General features: G+C 44.2%; 2 protein-coding genes across 5 annotated transcripts; one reads left to right on the forward strand and one right to left on the reverse strand.

The window, feature by feature from the left end:
* Positions 1 to 2,187: 2,187 nt before the first annotated feature.
* Positions 2,188 to 3,548, forward strand: wu:fj16a03 (uncharacterized protein LOC335475 homolog; the record flags this gene model as incomplete). Its single annotated transcript, XM_035606049.2, is given in 3 exon segments — positions 2,188 to 2,297; positions 3,067 to 3,168; positions 3,396 to 3,548. Coding segments are annotated over 3 exon segments (237 nt in total). The 3' UTR covers positions 3,482 to 3,548.
* Positions 3,549 to 4,600: 1,052 nt separating this feature from the next.
* On the reverse strand, positions 4,601 to 22,004 carry LOC118283741 (echinoderm microtubule-associated protein-like 4). Of its 4 annotated transcripts, none has more exons than XM_035606045.2 (24): positions 21,683 to 22,003; positions 19,636 to 19,821; positions 18,948 to 19,071; positions 18,442 to 18,639; positions 17,278 to 17,418; positions 16,960 to 16,985; positions 16,062 to 16,097; positions 14,910 to 15,033; positions 14,544 to 14,693; positions 14,393 to 14,462; positions 13,871 to 13,981; positions 12,796 to 12,891; positions 12,518 to 12,652; positions 11,178 to 11,313; positions 10,064 to 10,212; positions 9,716 to 9,841; positions 8,980 to 9,111; positions 8,821 to 8,888; positions 8,645 to 8,733; positions 8,416 to 8,513; positions 7,870 to 7,957; positions 7,659 to 7,757; positions 7,266 to 7,396; positions 4,601 to 7,021 (listed from the first exon to the last, which is right to left on the reverse strand). In XM_035606045.2, exons 1-24 carry the CDS (start codon positions 21,705 to 21,707, stop codon positions 6,593 to 6,595), a joined length of 2,967 nt encoding a protein of 988 aa, XP_035461938.2. In that variant the 5' UTR covers positions 21,708 to 22,003; the 3' UTR covers positions 4,601 to 6,592. The 4 variants fall into 4 exon arrangements, 3 of the variants coding, with proteins under 3 accessions (XP_035461938.2, XP_035461941.2, XP_035461940.2); XR_004784662.2 differs by having other exon boundaries at positions 6,880 to 7,021; positions 8,649 to 8,733; positions 21,683 to 22,004; XM_035606048.2 differs by lacking the exon at positions 18,442 to 18,639.
* Between the last annotated feature and the right edge of the window lie 106 nt (positions 22,005 to 22,110).

Here is a 22,110-nt window from a genome sequence, read left to right on the forward strand (position 1 = left end):
CCCCTAACCCTAACCACATTCCCTACCCTGATCTTGACCCTAAATTTGGGCTGATCCATTGGGTATTGGGGATTATGGGGTTAACAGGCTTCATTTAAAACTAAGAAGAGTTAAGAGGAGGAGCCTTTTCAGAGAGTATAAAAGGAGGAGCCCCAGGAAGGGAGCCCATTTCATACACGCACATCGAGCAGACAGGATCGCTCAAGCTGTATTGTTACGTCCCATGAATTGACGCTAATTATGAGCTGTATGTGTCCCGCTGGCCTGATGAAGACCAAGATAGGTCGAAACGTTGCCAGAAAAGCCGGACACCAATTTTTATTTTTTCTTAAGGCACAGTTTTGCCTACTTATTTATACTTACCTCAATTTTAACACACTTTGCTCCGTCCTGGGACCAAAGTGATGGGACTGGGTGGGTGGAGAGTGCCATTTCCGTCTCCTCCGGGAGATGGACTCAGTCCCTCTCACCTAACCCTAACCCCCTAACCCCTAACCCTAACCCTAACCCTAACCCTAACCCTCCATGGGGAGGACCAGGCCATTACCCTCGTCCTAACCCTAACCCTAACCCCTAACCCCTAACCCTAACCCCCTTACCCTAACCCTAATCTTGTTCTAATACCCTAAACCTAACCTCATCCTATGCCCTAAATTTACCTCATCCCAAGCCCTATATCACTTTATCACATTCTAATAATAAATTAATCCAAACAGGTTCATTGGGATTTATAACTAATTTAAAAATCATAATTTAGGAATCTATTAAAAATAAGTTCATTGGGCTTCATTATTTATTGTAAAAGACTTAGAACAATAAATATATTAATAAGAAACATTCATTTTAGTTTATTCATTTGGGCATTGCAAAGTAAAACATATTTCATTTAGTTTATTCCATTTCATTTGGTTTGGGGACTGTGGTGTTAAATAGTGACAAACAAGATCACATACAAACTTAATCAAACCACACAGAGAACAAAAGAGGAGGAGCTCAACTGAGGATATAAAAGGAGGAGCCTCAGTGGGAGCTCACTTCTCACATGCACATTGAGCAGACAACATCTCTCCAGCCACATTGAACAAAGAGTTTTTTCGTGTGTCATAGGCCTGAAGAAGACCCAGAGAGGGTCGAAACGTTGCCAGGACACACCTTCCTTAGTTGTTTGAGTTTTTTTTGATCTAAAAACTTTTTATTTTATATTTGTTTTATTTCGTAAAAAAATGAATTTTTGTTTAAAACAATTTCATTTATTTCATCTAAAACCCACTGACTTGGGAGAATCTGACACACCTTTCCTGGTGATTTGAATGGTTTTTTGATTTTTTTATATATCATATTGGTTATATTTCGTAAGAAAACGATTTTTCCTTAAAAACAATTTTGTTAAAAACAATTTCAGTTATTTTACTTACCCAACCCAGGGATTATACTTACCTGTCAGGACATACCTTCCTTAGTTTGGTTATTTGTCCTAAGAAAATTATTTTTCATTTAAAAACAAATTTGATTTCAATTTTACTTACCTTACCCACTGACAGGGGAATTTCGTAAGAATAATTGCTTTTTGTTTGAAAACAAATTAGTTTCATTTCTAGTATACTTACCTTACCCGGTGATTATACTTACCTTACCCACTGTCATGGGTCATTTTGATGACGGGTGGACTCTGGTCTGACGTGGCGGACGCCGCCGTCGGGACCGCCAGCCGTTCCGGGACCGGGATGATGGGGATGGGTAGGCGGAGAGTGCATTTCCTGTTTCCTTCGGGAGACAGGTTCAGATTCCTTTACCTAACCCCTAACCCACATTAGGAACGACATTTATAGACGAGGATCGAGAATGATCACTCTGATCGTCGTGGTCATTGCACCATTACCCTATGCCTAGTCGTTCACTGCCTTTAATTCCCTGCACCAACCACCATCTCACACATATACACGACTCCGTCAGAACCCCTGGATGTGGGGTAGAAGTCAGAGAGTGTAAGGGTTAGGGTTAGGGTTAACCCTAACCCTAAGTCATGACTCAGCAGAATCATCTGAACTTAATATACAATATCATGAGGTGACTAAAGCTCAGATTGTGGACAGATCAAAGTTTAGGCAAACAAAATCCATGTGGTGTGATGTGACTTGAGTTCAACTCAGTTACTGTTTAAAATACTTATCTGTGTTATAGCTGCACATCAAAGTCCAACATCGTTCAACTCGTCTCTGCTCATTCAGACTGACGAACAACCACAAACATGAAGGTTTGCCTGCTGCTGCTGCTGCTCCTGCTGCCGATCTGCTCAGGTACAAACTCATATTTACTTATATTAACTTATATTTATTCTTATCCACACCTGCACTCATGCTAAAGTTTCTCCTGTATATGATTACTTCGAAATATTGCAATAACCGGCTCAATGTTGTAGTAACTTGCACCAATAATATGTTAATGTTTGAAACGCATTGATTTTGAAAATAGGACATTCTTTATTTTGGTTTAATATTTTGATTCTGTTTATGTAATATTGGAAATAAACTCTGACAAAGTGCCAACTGATTCGTTAGGTGAGAACAGATTGTAGAATTTAGTAAAATTTACTTCGATGACCAACAACACAACAACTTACATTTGATCACATTACCCTTACATCTTCCATTCAAGAAAACATCCACCGACGTCATGTGATCACACCAAGACGACAATTTCATTAAAATTAGACCTGAGCTGCTGTAATTTTTAATAATATTGGTCAGAATGTTTTTATTTTTATATACGATCAATGTTTAAAAGGTGGAATAATTCATCAAATCAACAGAAAGTGAACATGTTGACGTAAGTGGGTTAGGGTTACTTGTTTTCACTGGTTTATGGAACAAAATGAATAATTCACAAAAACAATGTTTCCATAATGCATGTTACTACAACATTGACCCGGTTAAAGCATTAATGGGGAATTATTAAATGTATAAATAAAACTTCCTGTAATAATTCATGACATTAAATGGTATCATATCCAACACTCAACTAGACATGTCCGACATGTTATCTGATCAAACTCTGTTTGTGTCGTAGCTCAACAGTTTAACATTGAGTGTTATGGTGAAGACTTTTACATGGTGAACAACCAGCTGCTGACCTGCAGCGGCGGAGAGCAACAGGCCTGTTACACCAGAGGTGAGTCGTCCACCTGCTCAGTCAGGCCCCGCCCCCTCTGACGGACAGGAAATCATCCGAACAAAGACTGTTGATTTCCATCAGTTAGTCTATCATCTAGATACAAACAGCAAATATAAACAGAATTCATGAAAATCTGGAAGTGAATATTAATGTTCATAACTGGATCTTTCTCAAAACTTCAAATTTTACTGTCGAGGTTCAAATTATACTTTTCATTTTTACAGATAATGGAGAAAAAGGCTGCACTCGTGTGAAGAACTGCTCTAAAGATGGCTGGAACTGTTGCCACAGCAACCGCTGCAATGCCTGACCCCTAACCCATTTACATCATCAAACCACATGATGTGAAATAAAGCGTTGACTAAGATTTCCCTAAATGCACTGGTGTTTGTCTTCGCTCAGTCCGTCAACATTAATATTTGCAGTTTGTGGACTTTGAATGGCTCACAGACGACAGTCTAGATACAAATGACCTTTCACCAGTATGTGACAAATACTCATTTAAAAGCCCCAGTAGTCTGTCAACCACTGACTCGTCTGTATGTCAGAGGGTTTTAGGGTCTGAGTGTCTGTAGGACTGAGATCAGGGGTGAACTCATCTGATGGTGATGTCATAGAATCTTTCAGATGATCATGTAAAACTAAAGATCTGGACACAGAACTAGTCTTTATTCACATTTTCTTCTCAGGCTCCACTTGGTATCAAAGTTTAACACAAACAACCTGAAACAATGTGAAAGTTAATGAACCTGCTGATTCTTTACCTGAGCAGATGAACTGCAGGGTCACAAAATAACCACAGTGATTGGCTGACGGGTGACAAACATTCGTTTACATAAATAAATCAAAGTAAACAGATGTCGGAACAAATCGTCATAATCAACACAATGATAAAATACAGTGAACATCAGTAAAGATTCAACTTCAATAATTCAATCATCAAGGTCTGATGTGTCAAGTGTTTTAGTTACATATATATAAATATATACATATTATCTCAGGTGTTTCAATCGACTCAGGACCTACTTGGACCTTTATGACCTTGAAAAAATACAAATATGGACATAAAGCCAATTATCAGTGAAAAGTAGTAAAAACCCTCAGTGGCTCATTTCATTTAGTTTTTAATTTGCACAATTAAAAAAAAAAACTCAAAACCACCACATCCCATAAACGTGAATATTTCTGGTCATTAATATATATAACCCTAAGTATTTGGTTGAACATGTTACCTGACACCACCACATCCCATAAACGTGACACATGCAAACACACAAGCTCCGCCCACTCAATGTGAACATACTGTAAAACATGTTTTCACTCACAGAGGTGATGACCATGCGTCATGTGACGCACCTGGATACGAACTCGTCCCAGGACTGTCACTGTTTCCATGGCAACAAAAGGGAGGAAGAAGTCAAACAACTGATTTATTGTTTTTTCAAAGCATTTATTTGCACTTTTTTTGCTGAAATCTTCAGTACAGTCTGTCGTCTGACAGGAATGCATGAGAGAAGACATGATTGGCTCAAAACAGTCACATGAATATCAATGTCGTTACTGAACACAGATACAAACACTTTAAACCAGGAACTCTCAAAGCCCCGCACTAACCCCACCTCCCAACAAACCGCTGTTCACATCAGATGGACAAGCCCCCACAACAGCTGTTCACTCCCTCTGGTCCCGCCCCCCACAATCTGTTCACATGCCATGGCCCCGCCCCCACCTGTATGTCCAGGTAAATCCCTGAATCTGTACAAGCCCTTCAGAGACGAGCATAGAAAAGATGGAGATTAACCGACGAGTATTAAAAAGGCAAAAAATAATAATAAAACCACCTGTAAACCAATGCCCCTCCCCTGACAGCCCCGCCCCCACAGTGACGTCACCACCACCACCACCACATTCAGAAAATATTTGAGCAGAAATGGTCCTGAAGAGAGTAAAACAATGAGCAGTCACTGGGTGAGACAACCAGACATTTAAAGGACAGGATCTTGAGTGTCCTGGGATCTGATTGGCTGAGTGTTGGATCTATTTTTACAGTGTAGCTGACGAGCTGCTGCCCCCGGTGATGAGCAGAAATATACACAGACGTGCAGTATATACAAACACAGATCCTGTCAGAGGGATATGTCTCACTCTGATCAACTTCGGTCAATTATGTGTGATTATTAAAAACAAAACATGTCAGTCACAGCTTTTACTCTGGAGGTTCCATGTTTCCTGTTCCCTTCCTGTTTAGTTATTCCGATCTAGAGCCTCTGGACTGATTCTCACTTGAGGAAGGTTCTGACAGATTGAATGTGAAGCTCTGCAATTGGCTATTCCTTAGGGAAATGCATTGTTGGAGTGGTTGTTAACTTCTCTCCTCCCACTTGTTCGTGTTACAGTCTTCATCCATCAAGTGAGAAACAGACACTTTTATTTCCATGTTATTTCACATTAAAAGCCTCCAGAAGTCGAGGACTTGAATTATGAGTTTGGTGGTTTGACAAAATAAAAGTTCATGAAAGTCGGTTTCTGTTTTTAGAAAAAGTTCAACGCTTTGAGAATTTACAGTTTGCAGCTAATGTTACAAGATTCCTTCCATCAATAATTGTAAGGAATCAAAAATCAATATAGGTTTAAGGTAAAAATTGTATAACACAATTAAAGAGAAATAAAAGACAGTTAAGACTCAGGTTTCACTTCCTGTTGGTAAATACAAAGTCATGTGACACACCTGTCCGATTTTGTCATCTCTTCTTCTTCACCTCCTTGTTGTTCTCACCGTCCTCTGATCTCTGCTGCCCCCTGTCACACAGACAGAAACACACCTGGACACGTGATCTCTATGATGAAGGTGTGACAGGTGGCCCCTCCTCCACTTTCAAACTGTGACATCACATGTTTGTTCAAACCAAACAGCTGATTGGTGAAATAAACCATGTGACTCTGCAGCCACAGGTTTGAGTCCACACACACACACACACACACACACACACACACACACACACACACACACACACACACACACACACACACACACACACACACACACACACACACACACACACACACACACACACACACACACACACACACACACACGTTTGTACTTCTACACTTGTGAGGACCCTTAAAGAAAAGTGTAATTCCTGCCCAACAACACTCGGCGCAGAGTTAGTGACACTTACGACATCACAGCAGCAGAAGTGATCAGCTGCAGTGAATCCAGTAAAGAACAGTGAACGTTCTGACTCTGCTCTCTGATTGGACGTTTGTTGGCAACTGGTTTTTAATTTTTGTTGAAGTGACTGAATTTGAACCAAGAGCCTCAAACAGACGTTTTCATCACCGACTGACGACTGAAGGTGTTCAGCTCAGCCGGGTCCTCACAAAGATGGATGTACCAACACTCACACACACAGGGACTCTATAAGGGGGGGGGGAGGGGGGGCAGCCCCTCGTCACTGGGCGTGGCCGTATCATCGCTTGGCTCCAGGCTGTCTATCAGACTCACTGTGCTGTCTGAGGGGGGCGGGGTTAACTCTGATGTGGGGGGGACTAGCTCAATGGGGGACGGAGTTTCCGGGGAGGGTTCTTGGGTCCCGTTGGTTGTCGGGGGAGCGTCGGGTTCCTGTGCGACTGTGGTGGGAGGGGGTGGAGCGAAGGTAGGCTCCGCCCGGCGGAGGGCGGGGCTAGTGAGGAGGCTGTCATTAAGACAGAGCGGAGACTTCTCCACCAGACGCCACTGCATGATGCTCGTGTCCTTCCCCCCCGTGGAGATCAGGTGACGGTCGTCACACAGGAAGCTGACGTTGGTCACGTGACTGCTGTGGGCGCTGTACTTGTGGCTCGGAGCCTACACGCACGCACGCACGCACGCACACACACACACACAGTATTATATATTAACATATGAACTTGATTTCATATTTTTTTCATCATTACATTTATTAACATTTTTGATATTTGTTTATAAAGAAAATCTGTGCGTGTGTTTCAGTGTGTGTTGTGTGTGTGTGTGTGTCAATGTGTGTTGTTTGTGTGTGTTGTGTGTGTGTGTGTGTCAATGTGTTGTGTGTGTGTGTGTGTGTGTTTCTCACCTTGGGGGTGGAACAGGGGAAAGAAAAGAGATGAACTTTGCAGAAATCGTCAGCAAGAGCGAGAACTTTCCTGTTGTGAGATCTGATTAGAGCGTTGATGTCTGTTCCATCTGAGCCTTCAGGCCACACACCTGACACACACACACACACGCAAAACAACACACACAAATTCATTTTCAAACAGAAGAACATGAAACTTGTCTGAAGTCAACCCACCCCTAACACACTCTCAACTGAACTAGTGAAACATCTCTCTCTCACTCACACACACACACACACACACACACACACACACACACACACACACACACACACACACACACACACACACACACACACACACACACACACACACACACACACACACACACACACACACACAGGTGAACTCACCGAACACGTGATATCCCAGGACACAGGTGTACGTCGCCCAGTCGATGTCTTTACACTCTGAACGATTCCTGATGAGTTTACAGCTGTTTGGAACGTCCCCTGAAAATGCACGTTACTATGTTGTACTATCAGAGTACTCACAACGGCAATATCAGAGTACTACAGTAGTGCTGCAGTATTACTATCAGAGTACTAGAGTATCAGTACTCACAGTAGAGGATCTCATAGTCTCCAGAGTTGGACATGATGAAGTTGTTGTCAGGTGACCAGTCCAGGTGAGTGATGTAACTGGAATGACCCTGTGAAATATTCATCAACACACCGGAACGTCATCTTCATCGCAGTCAGTGTTGGTCATTGTCAGTCACAGAAGAGCAAATTCATTTCACTGATGCTTTTGTCCAAAGCGACTTCAATAACGTTGGGTAGGCAGGTAGCATAAGGAATCAAACCCCCGGACCTTCTGTACCAAAGTCGCCCACTGAGCTTTACCAGTTGCACATTAGTCAGTGGGTGTCAGTGTGAGTATCAGTGTTGTTGACAGTGTCACTGGGTGTCGGTGTCGGTGTCAGTGAGTGTCAGCGTCTGTCAGTGTCTGTGAGTGTCAGTGAGTTTCAGTGTCGTTGTCAGTATCGTTGTCAGTCGGTGTTCAGAGAGAACCACACCTGCAGCTCTAACCAGGTGTTAGTCAGTACCTGGTGATTAACGTTATAACACGAGACAAGAAAGTAAAATGTAACTGACGTCCCAGTCGTACCGAACACTTTCCGTATCGACTGTACTTGCGTCCTCTGTCAGAGACGGTGTAGAGGTATATAAAGTTATCATGTGATCCAACAGCGAGCAGACTTCCATCTGCAGAGACAAAGAGGAGCATTCTGGGACATGAAGTTCACTTCTCTCACGTCATGATTTATATATATATATATATATATATATATATATATATATATACACACACATATATTTACATATACCCTACCCACCTACAGAGAAACGCATCACTGACAGCTGCTCGTTCCCGTCGGTGTGGATCGCCACCAGGTCGGTGGTCTCTGCGTCCAGAACGTACCACCTGACACAGAGAGTTCATAATCTGTAGATCTGTAGATCTGTACGCAGACTGGATGGGGGTGTGTAACTATAAATGATCTCTACTGACTTTCCTGAGTGTGTTCCTATGGCGACCACAGCTCCGCTGGGATGGAAGTCTGCACAGTGTCCATGTTCCTGAGGGAGAAGCAGAGGTGTCAATCACCTGTCCATCATTTGTCAAGACACAACCAATCCTCTGTCATCTGTGAACTCAGGCCCCTCCCACCTCCAGCGAGCGGCTCCACTGCAGACGATGATCGTCGGACTTCCAGAGACACACGAGTCGATCCTGAGCACACGTCAGAAACATGTCTCTGGACGGGTGAGACGCCAAACCCCACAGCTCATCTGTGTGTCCCTGAACACATCACAACAGGTTTATTAATGTGATGAATGATTACATGAAGTGGACCAATATATAAAGACTGTGACCATCTATAGATACTATATGTTTAATAACATCTATGATCCACACTGATCAATATTCCTCATGATGATCAATGATCAGTTCAGTGTGATTGATGACATCACACATTTACAGTCTGACGTCACTTCCTCAGAGTCGAGGGTTAGATCCGTGATGCGTTCAAGGTCAGGGCCCTGTTAGGTTCAGGTACAGTCGTGATGCGGTCAGGGCTGTGTAAGGTTCAGGTACAGTCATGATGCGTTCAGGGTAAGGGCCGTGTTAGGTTCAGGTACAGTGGTGATGTGTTCAGGGTCAGCACCGTTTAAGGTTCAGGTACAGTCGTGATGTGTTCAGGATCAGCACCGTGTTAGGTTCAGGTACAGTCGTGGTGCATTCAGGGTCAGGTATGGTATTTCTGGTACAGTGTCGTCTCCAGTATCATTAAATGAATACACAATTTAAAAAAACGGCTAATTTACAAGAACATGTTTCACATATTAACATATTGTTCTGAAATTCGTCTCTCTCACTCGACACATCTGACCTTTGACCTCACCTGAACCTCCACCAGGAAGCCTTCGTTGAATGTTCCTCTGAGGATGAAGTTACGAGAAGTTCCAACCAGAAACTCCTCAACCTTTCCCTCGGACACTGCCCTGATGGTTCCATACTGATCAGGGACCTGCGGACACACAGTCATGTGACCGATGTGACCGGGTCACGTGACCCATGTGACACGGTCTTGTGACACATGTGAGAGCCTTAACATTTATTTGTTCATGTGTCAGATCGTCCGATGAAAAGCCAAACAGCCACGACTCATTGTTACAATAGTTCTTATCAATAAGAAGTGATCTATATTAAATCATATATCTTTTATATCCGTGTGTGTGTGTGTCATCACCTCGATATCTCGCTCGAATCTCAGTTCGTGATCCCACAGTATTATTTTTCGGTCTTTTCCTCCTCCTGTCAGGAAAGTGCCGCTTCTCATCTCACACATACAGAAGACACTCCCCTCATGACCTTTGACCTGCCGACTGATCTGAAACGCTACGTGGACACACGCACGCACGCACGCACACACACACAAATGAATGTGCAATCAGAAGAACTCAACCGAAGATCTTCTGTGAGGAAAGATGCTGCAATAAAATCTTTAAAGGTAAATCTCACCACTATGCATCATCACTGGATTCCAGTGATTTTGGACTCCAGTGATATAAGACTCTAGAGACTTTAGACTGCAGTGACATAAGACTCTAGAGACTTTAGACTGCAGTGACATAAGACTCTAGAGACTTTAGACTGCAGTGACATAAGAACTCTAGAGACTTTAGACTCCAGTGATATAAGACTCTAGAGACGTTAGACTGCAGTGATATAAGACTCTAGAGACTCTATACTCCAGTGATATAAAACTCAAGAGATTTTAGACTCCAGTGATATCAGAATCTAGAGACTTTAGACTCCAGTGATATAAGACTCTAGAGACTTTAGACTGCAGTGATATAAGACTCTAGAGACTTTAGACTCCAGTGATATAAGACTCTAGAGACTTTAGACTGCAGTGATATAAGACTTTAGATACTTTAGACTCCAGTGATATCAGAATCTAGAGACTTTAGACTCCAGTGATATAAGACTCTAGAGACTTTAGACTCCAGTGATATAAGACTTTAGATACTTTAGACTCCAGTGATATAAGACTCTAGAGACTTCAGACTGCAGTGATATCAGACTTTAGACTCCAGTGATATAAGACTCAAGAGACTTTAGACTCCAGTGATATAAGACTCAAGAGACTTTAGACTCCAGTGATATAAGACTCTAGAGACTTTAGATTCCAGTGATATAAGACTCTAGAGACTTTAGTCTCCTCTACCCTGACCTCTACCCTGCCTGATTTCCTCGGTGGGAACTGAATGAAGTTAACAGTTAAATTCCATAAAGATTAATCTCTCAGGAAAAACATGAAACTGACTAATTCTAACTGGTTTCAACTGGCCCCCCCTCACCTCTGGGTCCCTTTCCAGTGGGAGTCTCAGCAGAGCTCCTGGTCCAGACCAGCAGGACTCCTCCAGAGTCTCCAGTCAGGATGTCTCCGCTGCTCAAGAAGGACAGGCATTGGACAAACTTCGGCTTCTCGTATTTCTAAAAACACAACAACAAAGTGGCACAGAGTTAGACTAGGACTACAAACCAGGAATACAGGCCAAGTCTACAGAGTAAGACAAAGTCTACAGAGTTAGATCAGAACTAAAGAATTAGACCAGAACTACAGACTACGTCTACAGAATTAGATAAGGACTAAAAAGTTAGACCAGGGCTACAGACCAAGTCTACAGAGTCAGACCAGGACTACAGACCAAGTCTACAGAGTTAGATCAGGACTAAAGAGTTAGACCTGGACTCAGACCAAGTCTACAGAGTTAGACCAAGTCTACAGAGTTAGATCAGGACTAAAGAGTTAGACCTGGACTCAGACCAAGTCTACAGAGTTAGACCAGGACTACAGATCAAGTCTACAGCGTTAGACCAGGACTAAAGAGTTAAACCAGGGCTACAGACCAGGTCTACAGAGTTAGACCACGACTACAGACCAAGTCTACAGAGTTAGACCAAGTCTACGGAGTTAGATCAGGACTAAAGAGTTAGAACAGAACTACAGACCAAGTCTACAGAGTTAGATCAAGACTAAAGAGTTAGACCAGGACTACAGCTCAAGTCTACAGTTAGACCAGGACTAAAGAGTTAGACCAGAACTAAAGACCAAGTCTACAGAGTTAGACCAGGACTACAGATCAAGTCTACCGAGTTAGACCAGGAATACAGACCAAGTCTACAGAGTTAGGTCAGGACTAAAGAGTTAGACCAGGAATAAAGACCAAGTCTACACAGTTAGACCAGGACTACAGATCAAGTCTACAGAGTTAGACCAGGACTACAGATCAAGTCTACAGAGTTAGACCAGGAATACAGACCAAGTCTACAGAGTTAGACCAGGAATACAGACCAAGTCTACAGAGTTAAAATTAGATAGTAGTGTAGTTAATAATCTTAAATTGTTATAGAAACACAACAACAGAATAATTGTGTACCGCACATTATGGGAAACTCCAGATATCACTTAGAATAATTAGTATATATAAAAATATAAAACATGTAAACACAATGTAACTTCTTTAAACACATTTAACATTATTAAAAAAACTTTTTAAAAATATGTTTTGTTTTGATCCTGAGCAGCTGTTTAACTAATCTATAATAACTGGGTTAGGGTTAGCCTAACACCATGTGTGTGTGTGTGCGTGCGAAAATTAGGTACAGTAAAATTCACTTTTAAAAAAACACTCACCCCGAAGATTCCCTGTTTACGAGCCAGCGAGTTCCCGCTCCAGGTCCAGAAGAAGATGTGAGACTTTCCACAGGTGACAATGGTGTTGGGGTCGGTGGGATGGAACTCTACAGCCAGGACCACCTCGTTAGTGGTCTGTAGGAAACCACAGACCAGTTAGAACCAGTGAGAACCGCTTAGAACAATGAAACTCAACTACACTGTAAAACACTCATCATTTTATCTTGTTCAAATATATTATTTGTTTTTATTTTGTAGTAATTAGGAAATGTGTTGACCTTGATTTCAGCGATCTTTGACTTCTTCTGCCAATCCCAGACCGTCAACATGTGATCGTTACAGTCGTCAATCACACTCAGGTGATGACCAGAGGCCTGAGAGACAGACAGACAGAGAGAGACAGGCAGAGACAGAGACAGAGAGAGAGAGAAACACAAACAGACAGAGAGTGACAGACAGAGACAGAGGGAGAGACAGAGAGAGAGAGAGACAGACAGAGAGAGAGAGACAGGTAGAGACAGACAGGCAGAGGCAGAGACAGAGAGAGACAAACAGACAGGCAGAGGCAGAGAGAGAGAGAGAGAGAGAGAGACACAGGCAGAGACAGACAGGCAGAAACAGAGAGAGAGAGACAGAGAGAGACAGACAGGCAGAGGCAGAGAGAGAGAGAGAGAGAGAGAGACAGACAGGCAGAGGCAGAGACAGAGAGAGACAAACAGACAGGCAGAGGCAGAGAGAGAGAGAGAGAGAGAGAGACACAGGCAGAGACAGACAGGCAGAAACAGAGAGAGAGAGACAGAGAGAGACAGACAGGCAGAGGCAGAGAGAGAGAGAGAGAGAGAGAGACAGACAGGCAGAGGCAGAGAGAGAGACAGGGGCAGAGAGAGACAGACAGAGACAGAGAGAGACAGACAGAGGCAGAGAGAGACAGACAGAGAGAGAGAGACAGACAGAGGCAGTGAGAGACAGACAGAGACAGAGAGAGAGACAGAGAGAGAGACAGGCAGAGACAGACAGGCAGAGGCAGAGAGAGAGACAGACAGAGACATAGAGAGATAGACAGAGACAGAGAGAGAGACAGACAGGCAGAGGCAGAGAGAGACAGGCAGAGACAGAGGCAGAGAGAGAGACAGAGAGAGAGACAGGCAGAGACAGACAGGCAGAGGCAGAGAGAGAGACAGACAGAGACATAGAGAGATAGACAGAGACAGAGAGAGAGACAGACAGAGGCAGAGAGAGACAGACAGGAAGAGGAGAAGCGGACATGAACATTTCTGTATCAGATGAACTACAGTGATGTCATAACAGTGGTCAATACATACTAGTTCCCATGATGCAGCGGGTGACACTCACAGCTTTAGAGAAGGCCAGCGAGCCGACGCCTCGCTCAAATGTTCCCAAACCGACGACCTGCAGCGTCGACAGGCTGACGCTGTCCCAGACACGAACGTGAGGCTGCAGCGCCTGAACAGACAGTTAGTCTCATTACCAATATTACTGTTGTTATTGTCTCATTATCAACATTACTGTTGTTATTGTCTCATTATCAATACGACTGTTGTTATGGTCAATATTATAAATATTAATATCATTATTTTTCGTCTTATCTGTATTATTGTCAATATTATAAATATTAATATCATTATTTTTCGTCTTATCTGTATTATTGTCAATATTGTTGTTATTATCAGTAAGACAATTTTTAATTTCTGTCTGCTTCCATCTTTGGGTATAGTTACCATGGTTACAGGTGTCAATGCTTGCATAAAAACGTTAATTAAAAACATTAATAAAAACAGTGATCGTACGAGTCCTCCAGGTTTAGTTTAGTCGTTTTAGTCGTAGATGAATTAAAAACTAAGCGTTTGTCCTCACTCGTCCGTCTTTGTCCACTCCTGCGATCTGTCCTGTAGCGATCCGGATCTTATCAGGATGAATGGCCAAACTGACAGAGACACAAAGACATGATGTCATTCATCTGTCCCAGGACCAATAGAAACAGGTCATTTTAGTGCGACTTTCTCACCACTTGACACAGTCGGTGTGTCCGAGGTAATGTCTCTGAGTTCGTTCTTCGTAGTTAAATAGAACTACAACGGAGGCGATGTAGTACACAATCTCTCCAGTAGGAAGGAGGTCGACGTTCGCTCTGCCATCTCTGCCACGGTAACCATATCTGCATGAAGTCAAGGACGCACCTGGAGATCTACTAAAGATCTACTGAAGATCTACAGAGAGGCTTCTAATAACATTATAGGTTATGGATTTTATAATAAAACCAAAGTGGTTGAATCCGAATATAAAGCATTTTTCTTTTTGTTTAAGAATACAATCTATTATCATTATTATATTGTGTGTCCTGTCACAGCGCCCCCTGCAGAGCTAAGGATACACCCACTCCAACTTTAGTCTTTCTGATGGAAGTTCTGTCCGAACGTCGTCGTAGTTCTCCACGTCTGACGGAATAAACATGGTGATGGGTCGACCACGCATGAACATCTTGATGTGATTTCCCTCTGAAACAGCAGAGTATCAAAAATAAACATTATTGCAAAAAATATTGAAGAAAATTGTTCTGTATTTTTTTGAGTCGATTGGTGGTGGTTTTGTCACCAAATACAAATATTGAATTTGATTGAATTTGGTTACACGTAATTAATAAAAGACTGATCAGGATCTTCACAGCATGAAAACAAACGGGTCAGTTCTCTCATCTGTGACGAGACCGTTGAACTTTGGTTCCATCCAATCTCATTTAAGGAACTCGTTACAACAGGTGACATCATCAGACCAGAAGCCTGCACCACGAAGCCACACCTACATTATCTGGTTTCGCTCTACAGTCACATGACTGTACAGCGTGTTCAGTGAGGGGGCGGAGTTTGCAGCATGTGATCACTCTGACAGACGGCAGAGCTTCATGGGATCTTTTCCCAACGGTCAGTGGGCAGAGATGATGTGGTTCAGTATAAGTTACCACGGCGACGTTACCCTACACACCAGGTTTGAGCCTGACGTTGGTTTCGTGGTCCAGGCCTCAATTAACACAATCACACAGCTGAGAGACGGGTGAGTGACAGGTCAGGAGGTGGTGATGTCATGCAGGTGAAGCAAATGCAGTGTTGTAGTTTACCTCCATAGAACCACTAGTGTTAAAAAATTGTTTATTTATACGAGCTGTCAATCAAGTAATATCACCTTCCAATCACGTCTTTAACTTTGGGTGGTGGGTGGGGGTTTCTGTTTGTACAACTGATTGGTCTTTTAAATATCTGTCTCATTTGGCAGGTGAATCACCTGTTTGACCTTATATGGAGGTAAATGATGTCAGAGGGTGGAGCCATAGACAGGTGTGACATCACCTGATCAGTCTGAAAGAGAGAGAGCAAGGCTGACAATATAAAGCAGAGGGAGAAAGAGAGATATTTGATTGGTTCAAAGCAGAAACAGGAAGTGCTCATTCAGCTGCTGTTAGAATGTTAGCCTGTTGTTAGCTTGTTGTTAGCCTGTTAGCCCAGTAACTCGCACAGACACATTGACTCACCAGCTTGGCTGTTTTTCTCTCGGGTAGACATTTTGGCTGGTGTGGAACAAAGACAGTGTCACTCAACAACAGACGACACACGTCAGCAACAACAGACGACACACTTCTACAACAACAGACACAAATAAACAACAACAGACGACACATCAACAGACGACACGTCAACAACAACAGACACACGTCAACAACAACAGACAACACACATCAACAATAACAGACACGTCAACAACAGACACGCCAAAAACATATGACACACGTCAACAACAACAGACGACACACGTCAGCAACAACAGACGACACACGTCAACATCAACAGACGACACACTTCTACAACAACAGACACAAATAAACAACAACAGACGACACGTCAGCAACAACAAACAACAGACGACACGTCAACAGACGACACGTAGGCAACAACAGACGACACGTCAATAACAACGGACAACACACTACAACAATAACAGACACGTCAACAACAGACACGCCAACAACATATGACACACGTCAACAACAACAGACGACACACGTCAACAACAACAGACATGTCATTCAACAACAGACGATACGTCAACAACAGATGACACACGTCAACAACAGACGACACACGTCAACAACAGACGACACACGTCAACAGCAGAGGACATATGTCAACAGCAGACGACATGTCAACAACAGACAACACACGTCAACAACAACAGACGACACGTCAAAAACAACATAAACAAAACAAGCCTCTGAGAAAGAAACTTTAAATCAGTGTTTGAAACGTGAATCTGTTGTTCTTGTTTCTGTTGATGTTGGCAGTGATGCTGGATTCCTATTGATCATTACACATGATAACGATGATGATGACGATGACAGTGCTTCTGTGTGATGAAGAGGAGTGTGTGTTTACCTTGACTGACCACTGGATCTTTGTGTCTGAAAAGAGACAGAAGAAGAAAACTCTTACTGGCTACATTTATTATGGGGTATTTATTTGGCAATCAACTAAATTAGGTAAATATCTATGGTCCTAATAAAGATGACAATTTAATAAAAAAAAACTTTTTATTGGTGATTCTTACTAATTGTCTGTGTAATATTGTGATGTCACGACCTCTTTATGTAAAGACCCTGATATCATGTGATTTGAGGTATACAATTAAAATTGAATACGTAACTCCTTCTGTTACATGGCTTTGTGACGCCGACTGTGTGTGTGTCATCTCACCTCTCGGCGGTCTTCACCACCTTAGCGAGGAGTCTGGATGTGGAAGCAGCTTTGACCAGTTTGTTCCTGTTGTCGTCTGAACTCTCCCACGTGCTGCTCTGAGAACGCTCCATACCTGAGGAGCGCTTCACACTGGGCCCTCTATACACACACACACACACACACACACACACACACACACACACACACACACACACACACACACACACACACACACACACACACACACACACACACACACACACACACACACACACACACACACACACACACACACACACACACACACACACACACACGATGATGACGACTCATAAACAGAATCAGTGTCACAGCCCAAGATGACGACTTTAACCCAGTGTCATATTTATCTGTACCTGATGGGGTAAATACTCCCCGCCCCAAATTTACTCCAAAAAACTTAATAAGAAATAATATTATTACACAAATTACAACTTTGTTCAACTGAGAATAATCACTAAACACATTCATGTCATTGTTTATTAAATTACAGGTTCTACAAATCCATGAGGTTATATTATTGATATTGACTCATTATTGATATATTACAGACACAGTTGTCATTTACACACTGACACGATTCAGTCTGTGACTCAGAGAGTTATACACACAACGAGGTTTGAGTCAAAGCTTAGGCTGCAGGAGGAAGAGGAGGAAGAGGAGGAGGAACAAGCAGAAGAGGAAGACGAGGTCCTGAGGTAAAACTGGGAGATGATCAGGTGAGTAGGTTTGATAAAAGACACAGTGTCCAACCTGAGCCTTCGAGCAGCAAAGAGATAAGGTCTCAGGAGGATCCAGGATCTCCAGGATCCTCAAGGTTCTGACAAAGTCCTGGAGGTTCAAGACTCTCAGGAAAGTCCAGTTAGAGCAGAGGAAGAGGGGGAGGAATCAGACCACAGGGGGTCCACTGGAAAAGGGACAGGTTAGTCAACAGACAACAAAGCGTAAGACTAGTCAGGATCCGGTGCCCTCTGCCCTGTGCCTCCTACAGGAGACCCTGTACCTGTCCGGTGGCCCAGGTGTGCACAGAGCAGAGGACCGTGGGTCCTGGGAGGCGGGGTTAGTAATCACTGGCAGAGTGATGTCAGAGCAGCGTCAGCAGGAAGTAAGATCAGATGCAGCTGACAAATCACAAAGAGGAACCTTTTCAGAGGACTGTGGACTTTACTGCTGTCGCCAGCCGGGGGCGGCCTCTGTGGCTGGGGGGTCAGGGAGGTCTGTGGAGGGTGGGGGGATGAGGGACACGGGGACACATCCTTTGGGTGAGGAGGTTCCTCACGCTCATGGATCTCCTCCATCTGAGACCGCTGGCTGCTCACCTCTTTTTTCCTCTCTGCTCCACTGTGGACAAAACCAGGACCATGAGAGACAAACGACGACTTGACTGTCGACAATCTGAGGCCGGTGGCTGCTCACGTCCTTCTCCCCTCACCACAGAGTTCTACTCATTAACCCGTGACAGATGATTCATGAATCATTTTGATTTCAGGCTGCTCAGACGACCGTCCTGTCGTCCACTGTGTTCGATCCCCGGTGTGACACCGGGACAGAACAAACAGATGGTTTCTGTTCTGCACACGTCAGTTGGCTGTGAAGTCAAATCAGTTTGAAATACAGACGACCTGCGAACCACCGACTGAAGATTTTACCTCTTGGCAGCGGACGACACCGTCTCCTTCCTGGTGACAGATGTGGAGTCTCTCTTTCGTCCAGATGTTCCTCCATTAGTGATACAGGACATGGAGTAGGCTTCTCGCAGTGCAGCACCACCACCTGCAGGGGGCAGCACACTGCTGTTCACACTGACTAAAACCAGGTCTATTTACAACTTCCCCACAGTCCTTGAAATAATCATGTGTAATGTTTGTGTCTAATATTGGATAATATATGATCATCTGATATTTCATCAAAATCACATTATTCTTCAGGTTTTATTTTCAATTTTCCACACAAAGTAAATTCTGTAAAAAAAAAAAAAATTATTCTCAGCATAACTGAAGCCACGACTTGGGTCAAGTGACACCAACAGTCACATCATGAGGATCTGGTGAATTTCATCATAACGTCATGTCTGTAGATCAGCAGGAGACAGGAAGTGATGTCATCAGCACGTTCACTGTGAATCTCACATGGACTCACTGACTCGCAGAGACTCTTCAGGTGGTAGAACGTGGCCAATGTTCTGGAGCGTTGCAATATTTACATGTCGCATTGTCATGTTTCACTGTCCCACACTGCACTTCGCTCTCATCCCACTCTACTGAATGGTCGACTTCAACAATCGTCTGTACAAACTTAAACTTAACCTGAACCCCAAACAATGAAAACACACGTTACCTTTTCCTCCTGGAAGTTTTTTGGTCACAGAAGCAGCGGAGTCTTCAGAGGCTGCAAGGCGACGAAGGACATCAGCAAGCGCCGCTTTCATGACAGTCAACTCATCTTCCTGCTGCTGGACACGAAGCTCCAGAGCAGACAGACGATCGTTGACATCAGAGACACTCGCTCCGGACATACTGTCATCTACAGTGAGACAGACTCGTTAATATACTGTCATCTACAGTGAGACAGACTCGTTAATATACTGTCATCTACAGTGAGACAGACTCGTTAATATACTGTCATCTACAGTGAGACAGACTCGTTAATATACTGTCATCTACAGTGAGACAGACTCGTTAATATACTGTCATCTACAGTGAGACAGACTCGTTAATATACTGTCATCTACAGTGAGACAGACTCGTTAATATACTGTCATCTACAGTGAGACAGGCTCGTTTATATACTGTCATCTAGTGGTACTGGTCTGTCTGTATCAGGTCTGTATCTGGTGTCTATCAGGTCTGTATCTGGTCTGTATCTGGTCTCTATCAGGTCTGTATCTGGGCTGTATCAGGGCTGTATCAGGTCTGTATCTGGTCTCTATCTGGTCTCTATCTGGTCTGTATCTGGTCTGTATCTGGTCTCTATCAGGTCTCTATCAGGTCTCTATCAGGTCTGTATCAGGGCTGTATCAGGTCTGTATCTGGTCTCTATCAGGGCTGTATCAGGGCTGTATCAGGTCTGTATCAGGTCTCTATCGGGTCTCTATCGGGTCTGTATCGGGTCTCTATCGGGTCTCTATCGGGTCTCTATCGGGTCTCTATCGGGTCTCTATCGGGTCTGTATCAGGTCTGTATCAGGTCTCTATCAGGTCTGTATCTGGTCTGTATCAGGTCTGTATCAGTTCTGTATCAGGTCTGTATCTGGTCTGTATCTGGTCTCTATCTGGTCTCTATCTGGTCTCTATCAGGTCTGTATCAGGTCTGTATCAGGTCTGTATCAGTTCTGTATCTGGTCTGTATCGGGTCTCTATCTGGTCTCTATCGGGTCTGTATCGGGTCTGTATCGGGTCTGTATCGGGTCTGTATCGGGTCTCTATCTGGTCTGTATCAGGTCTGTATCTGGTCTGTATCTGGTCTGTATCTGGTCTGTATCTGGTCTGTATCGGGTCTCTATCGGGTCTGTATCTGGTCTGTATCGGGTCTGTATCGGGTCTCTATCTGGTCTGTATCGGGTCTGTATCGGGTCTGTATCGGGTCTGTATCGGGTCTCTATCTGGTCTCTATCTGGTCTCTATCTGGTCTGTATCGGGTCTGTATCAGGTCTGTATCTGGTCTGTATCGGGTCTCTATCTGGTCTGTATCTGGTCTGTATCGGGTCTGTATCTGGTCTGTATCTGGTCTGTATCGGGTCTGTATCAGGTCTGTATCAGGTCTCTATCTGGTCTGTATCAGGTCTGTATCAGTTCTGTATCTGGTCTGTATCGGGTCTCTATCTGGTCTGTATCTGGGCTGTATCTGGTCTGTATCGGGTCTGTATCTGGTCTGTATCGGGTCTGTATCGGGTCTCTATCTGGTCTGTATCGGGTCTGTATCAGGTCTGTATCAGGTCTCTATCTGGTCTGTATCAGGTCTGTATCAGTTCTGTATCTGGTCTGTATCGGGTCTCTATCTGGTCTGTATCTGGTCTGTATCGGGTCTCTATCTGGTCTGTATCGGGTCTGTATCAGGTCTGTATCAGGTCTCTATCTGGTCTGTATCAGGTCTGTATCAGTTCTGTATCTGGTCTGTATCGGGTCTCTATCTGGTCTGTATCAGGTCTCTATCAGGTCCAGGTCTTCATCTTTGGGGAGGTTCGGGTCAATGTAAAGGTTCCCTTTAGGAGGAGCACTTGCTTTGGGGTTCCATCATCCGCCAGAGGGGCGGTGCAGAGTCCTCCTGATGAACACAGCAGTGACACGTGTAAAGCTGCCAAAGGCGCGTGCGGCTCACATCGTCCCGCCACTGCACGGACCAGTGACCGGGTGGAGGTGAGGGTGCGAGCGGCGGCCGTGACTCACCTAAACTGCCGGTGAATCCGTCCATTTTCCAGGGGAACGCAGGAGTCCGTGCCGGAGGCCTGCGGAGGCTCCGCGCACACTTCGGGCCTCGTCCGGGTTTTTCAACCGCACCGGAGCGAGAAGCAGCCGAACCACGTCTGTCCCCGCCGCGCCGCCCGCCGGGTCCGTCAGTCCGTGAGGCAGAAGATCCACCGCTTTCCTGCGGGCTGGAGGAAAAAGTCGCTCCCCGGAGAATCCGATAACCAAGACGGAGGCGAGAGAAGCAGCGGAGCCGCAGACACGACGGACCGACGCTGCTGCGCGTTTCCGACTCCGCCTCCTCTGGCAGCGCGCGCTTCCCCTGGAGAGGAGGAGAGAGGGGGGGGGGGGGGGGGGGGGGGGAAGAGAGGAGGAAGAGGGGGGGGGGGGGGGGGAGGGAGGAGGAGAGA

The sequence above is a fragment of the Scophthalmus maximus genome, chromosome 10 (assembly GCF_022379125.1).
Source record: "Scophthalmus maximus strain ysfricsl-2021 chromosome 10, ASM2237912v1, whole genome shotgun sequence".
Classification (NCBI taxonomy): domain Eukaryota; kingdom Metazoa; phylum Chordata; class Actinopteri; order Pleuronectiformes; family Scophthalmidae; genus Scophthalmus; species Scophthalmus maximus.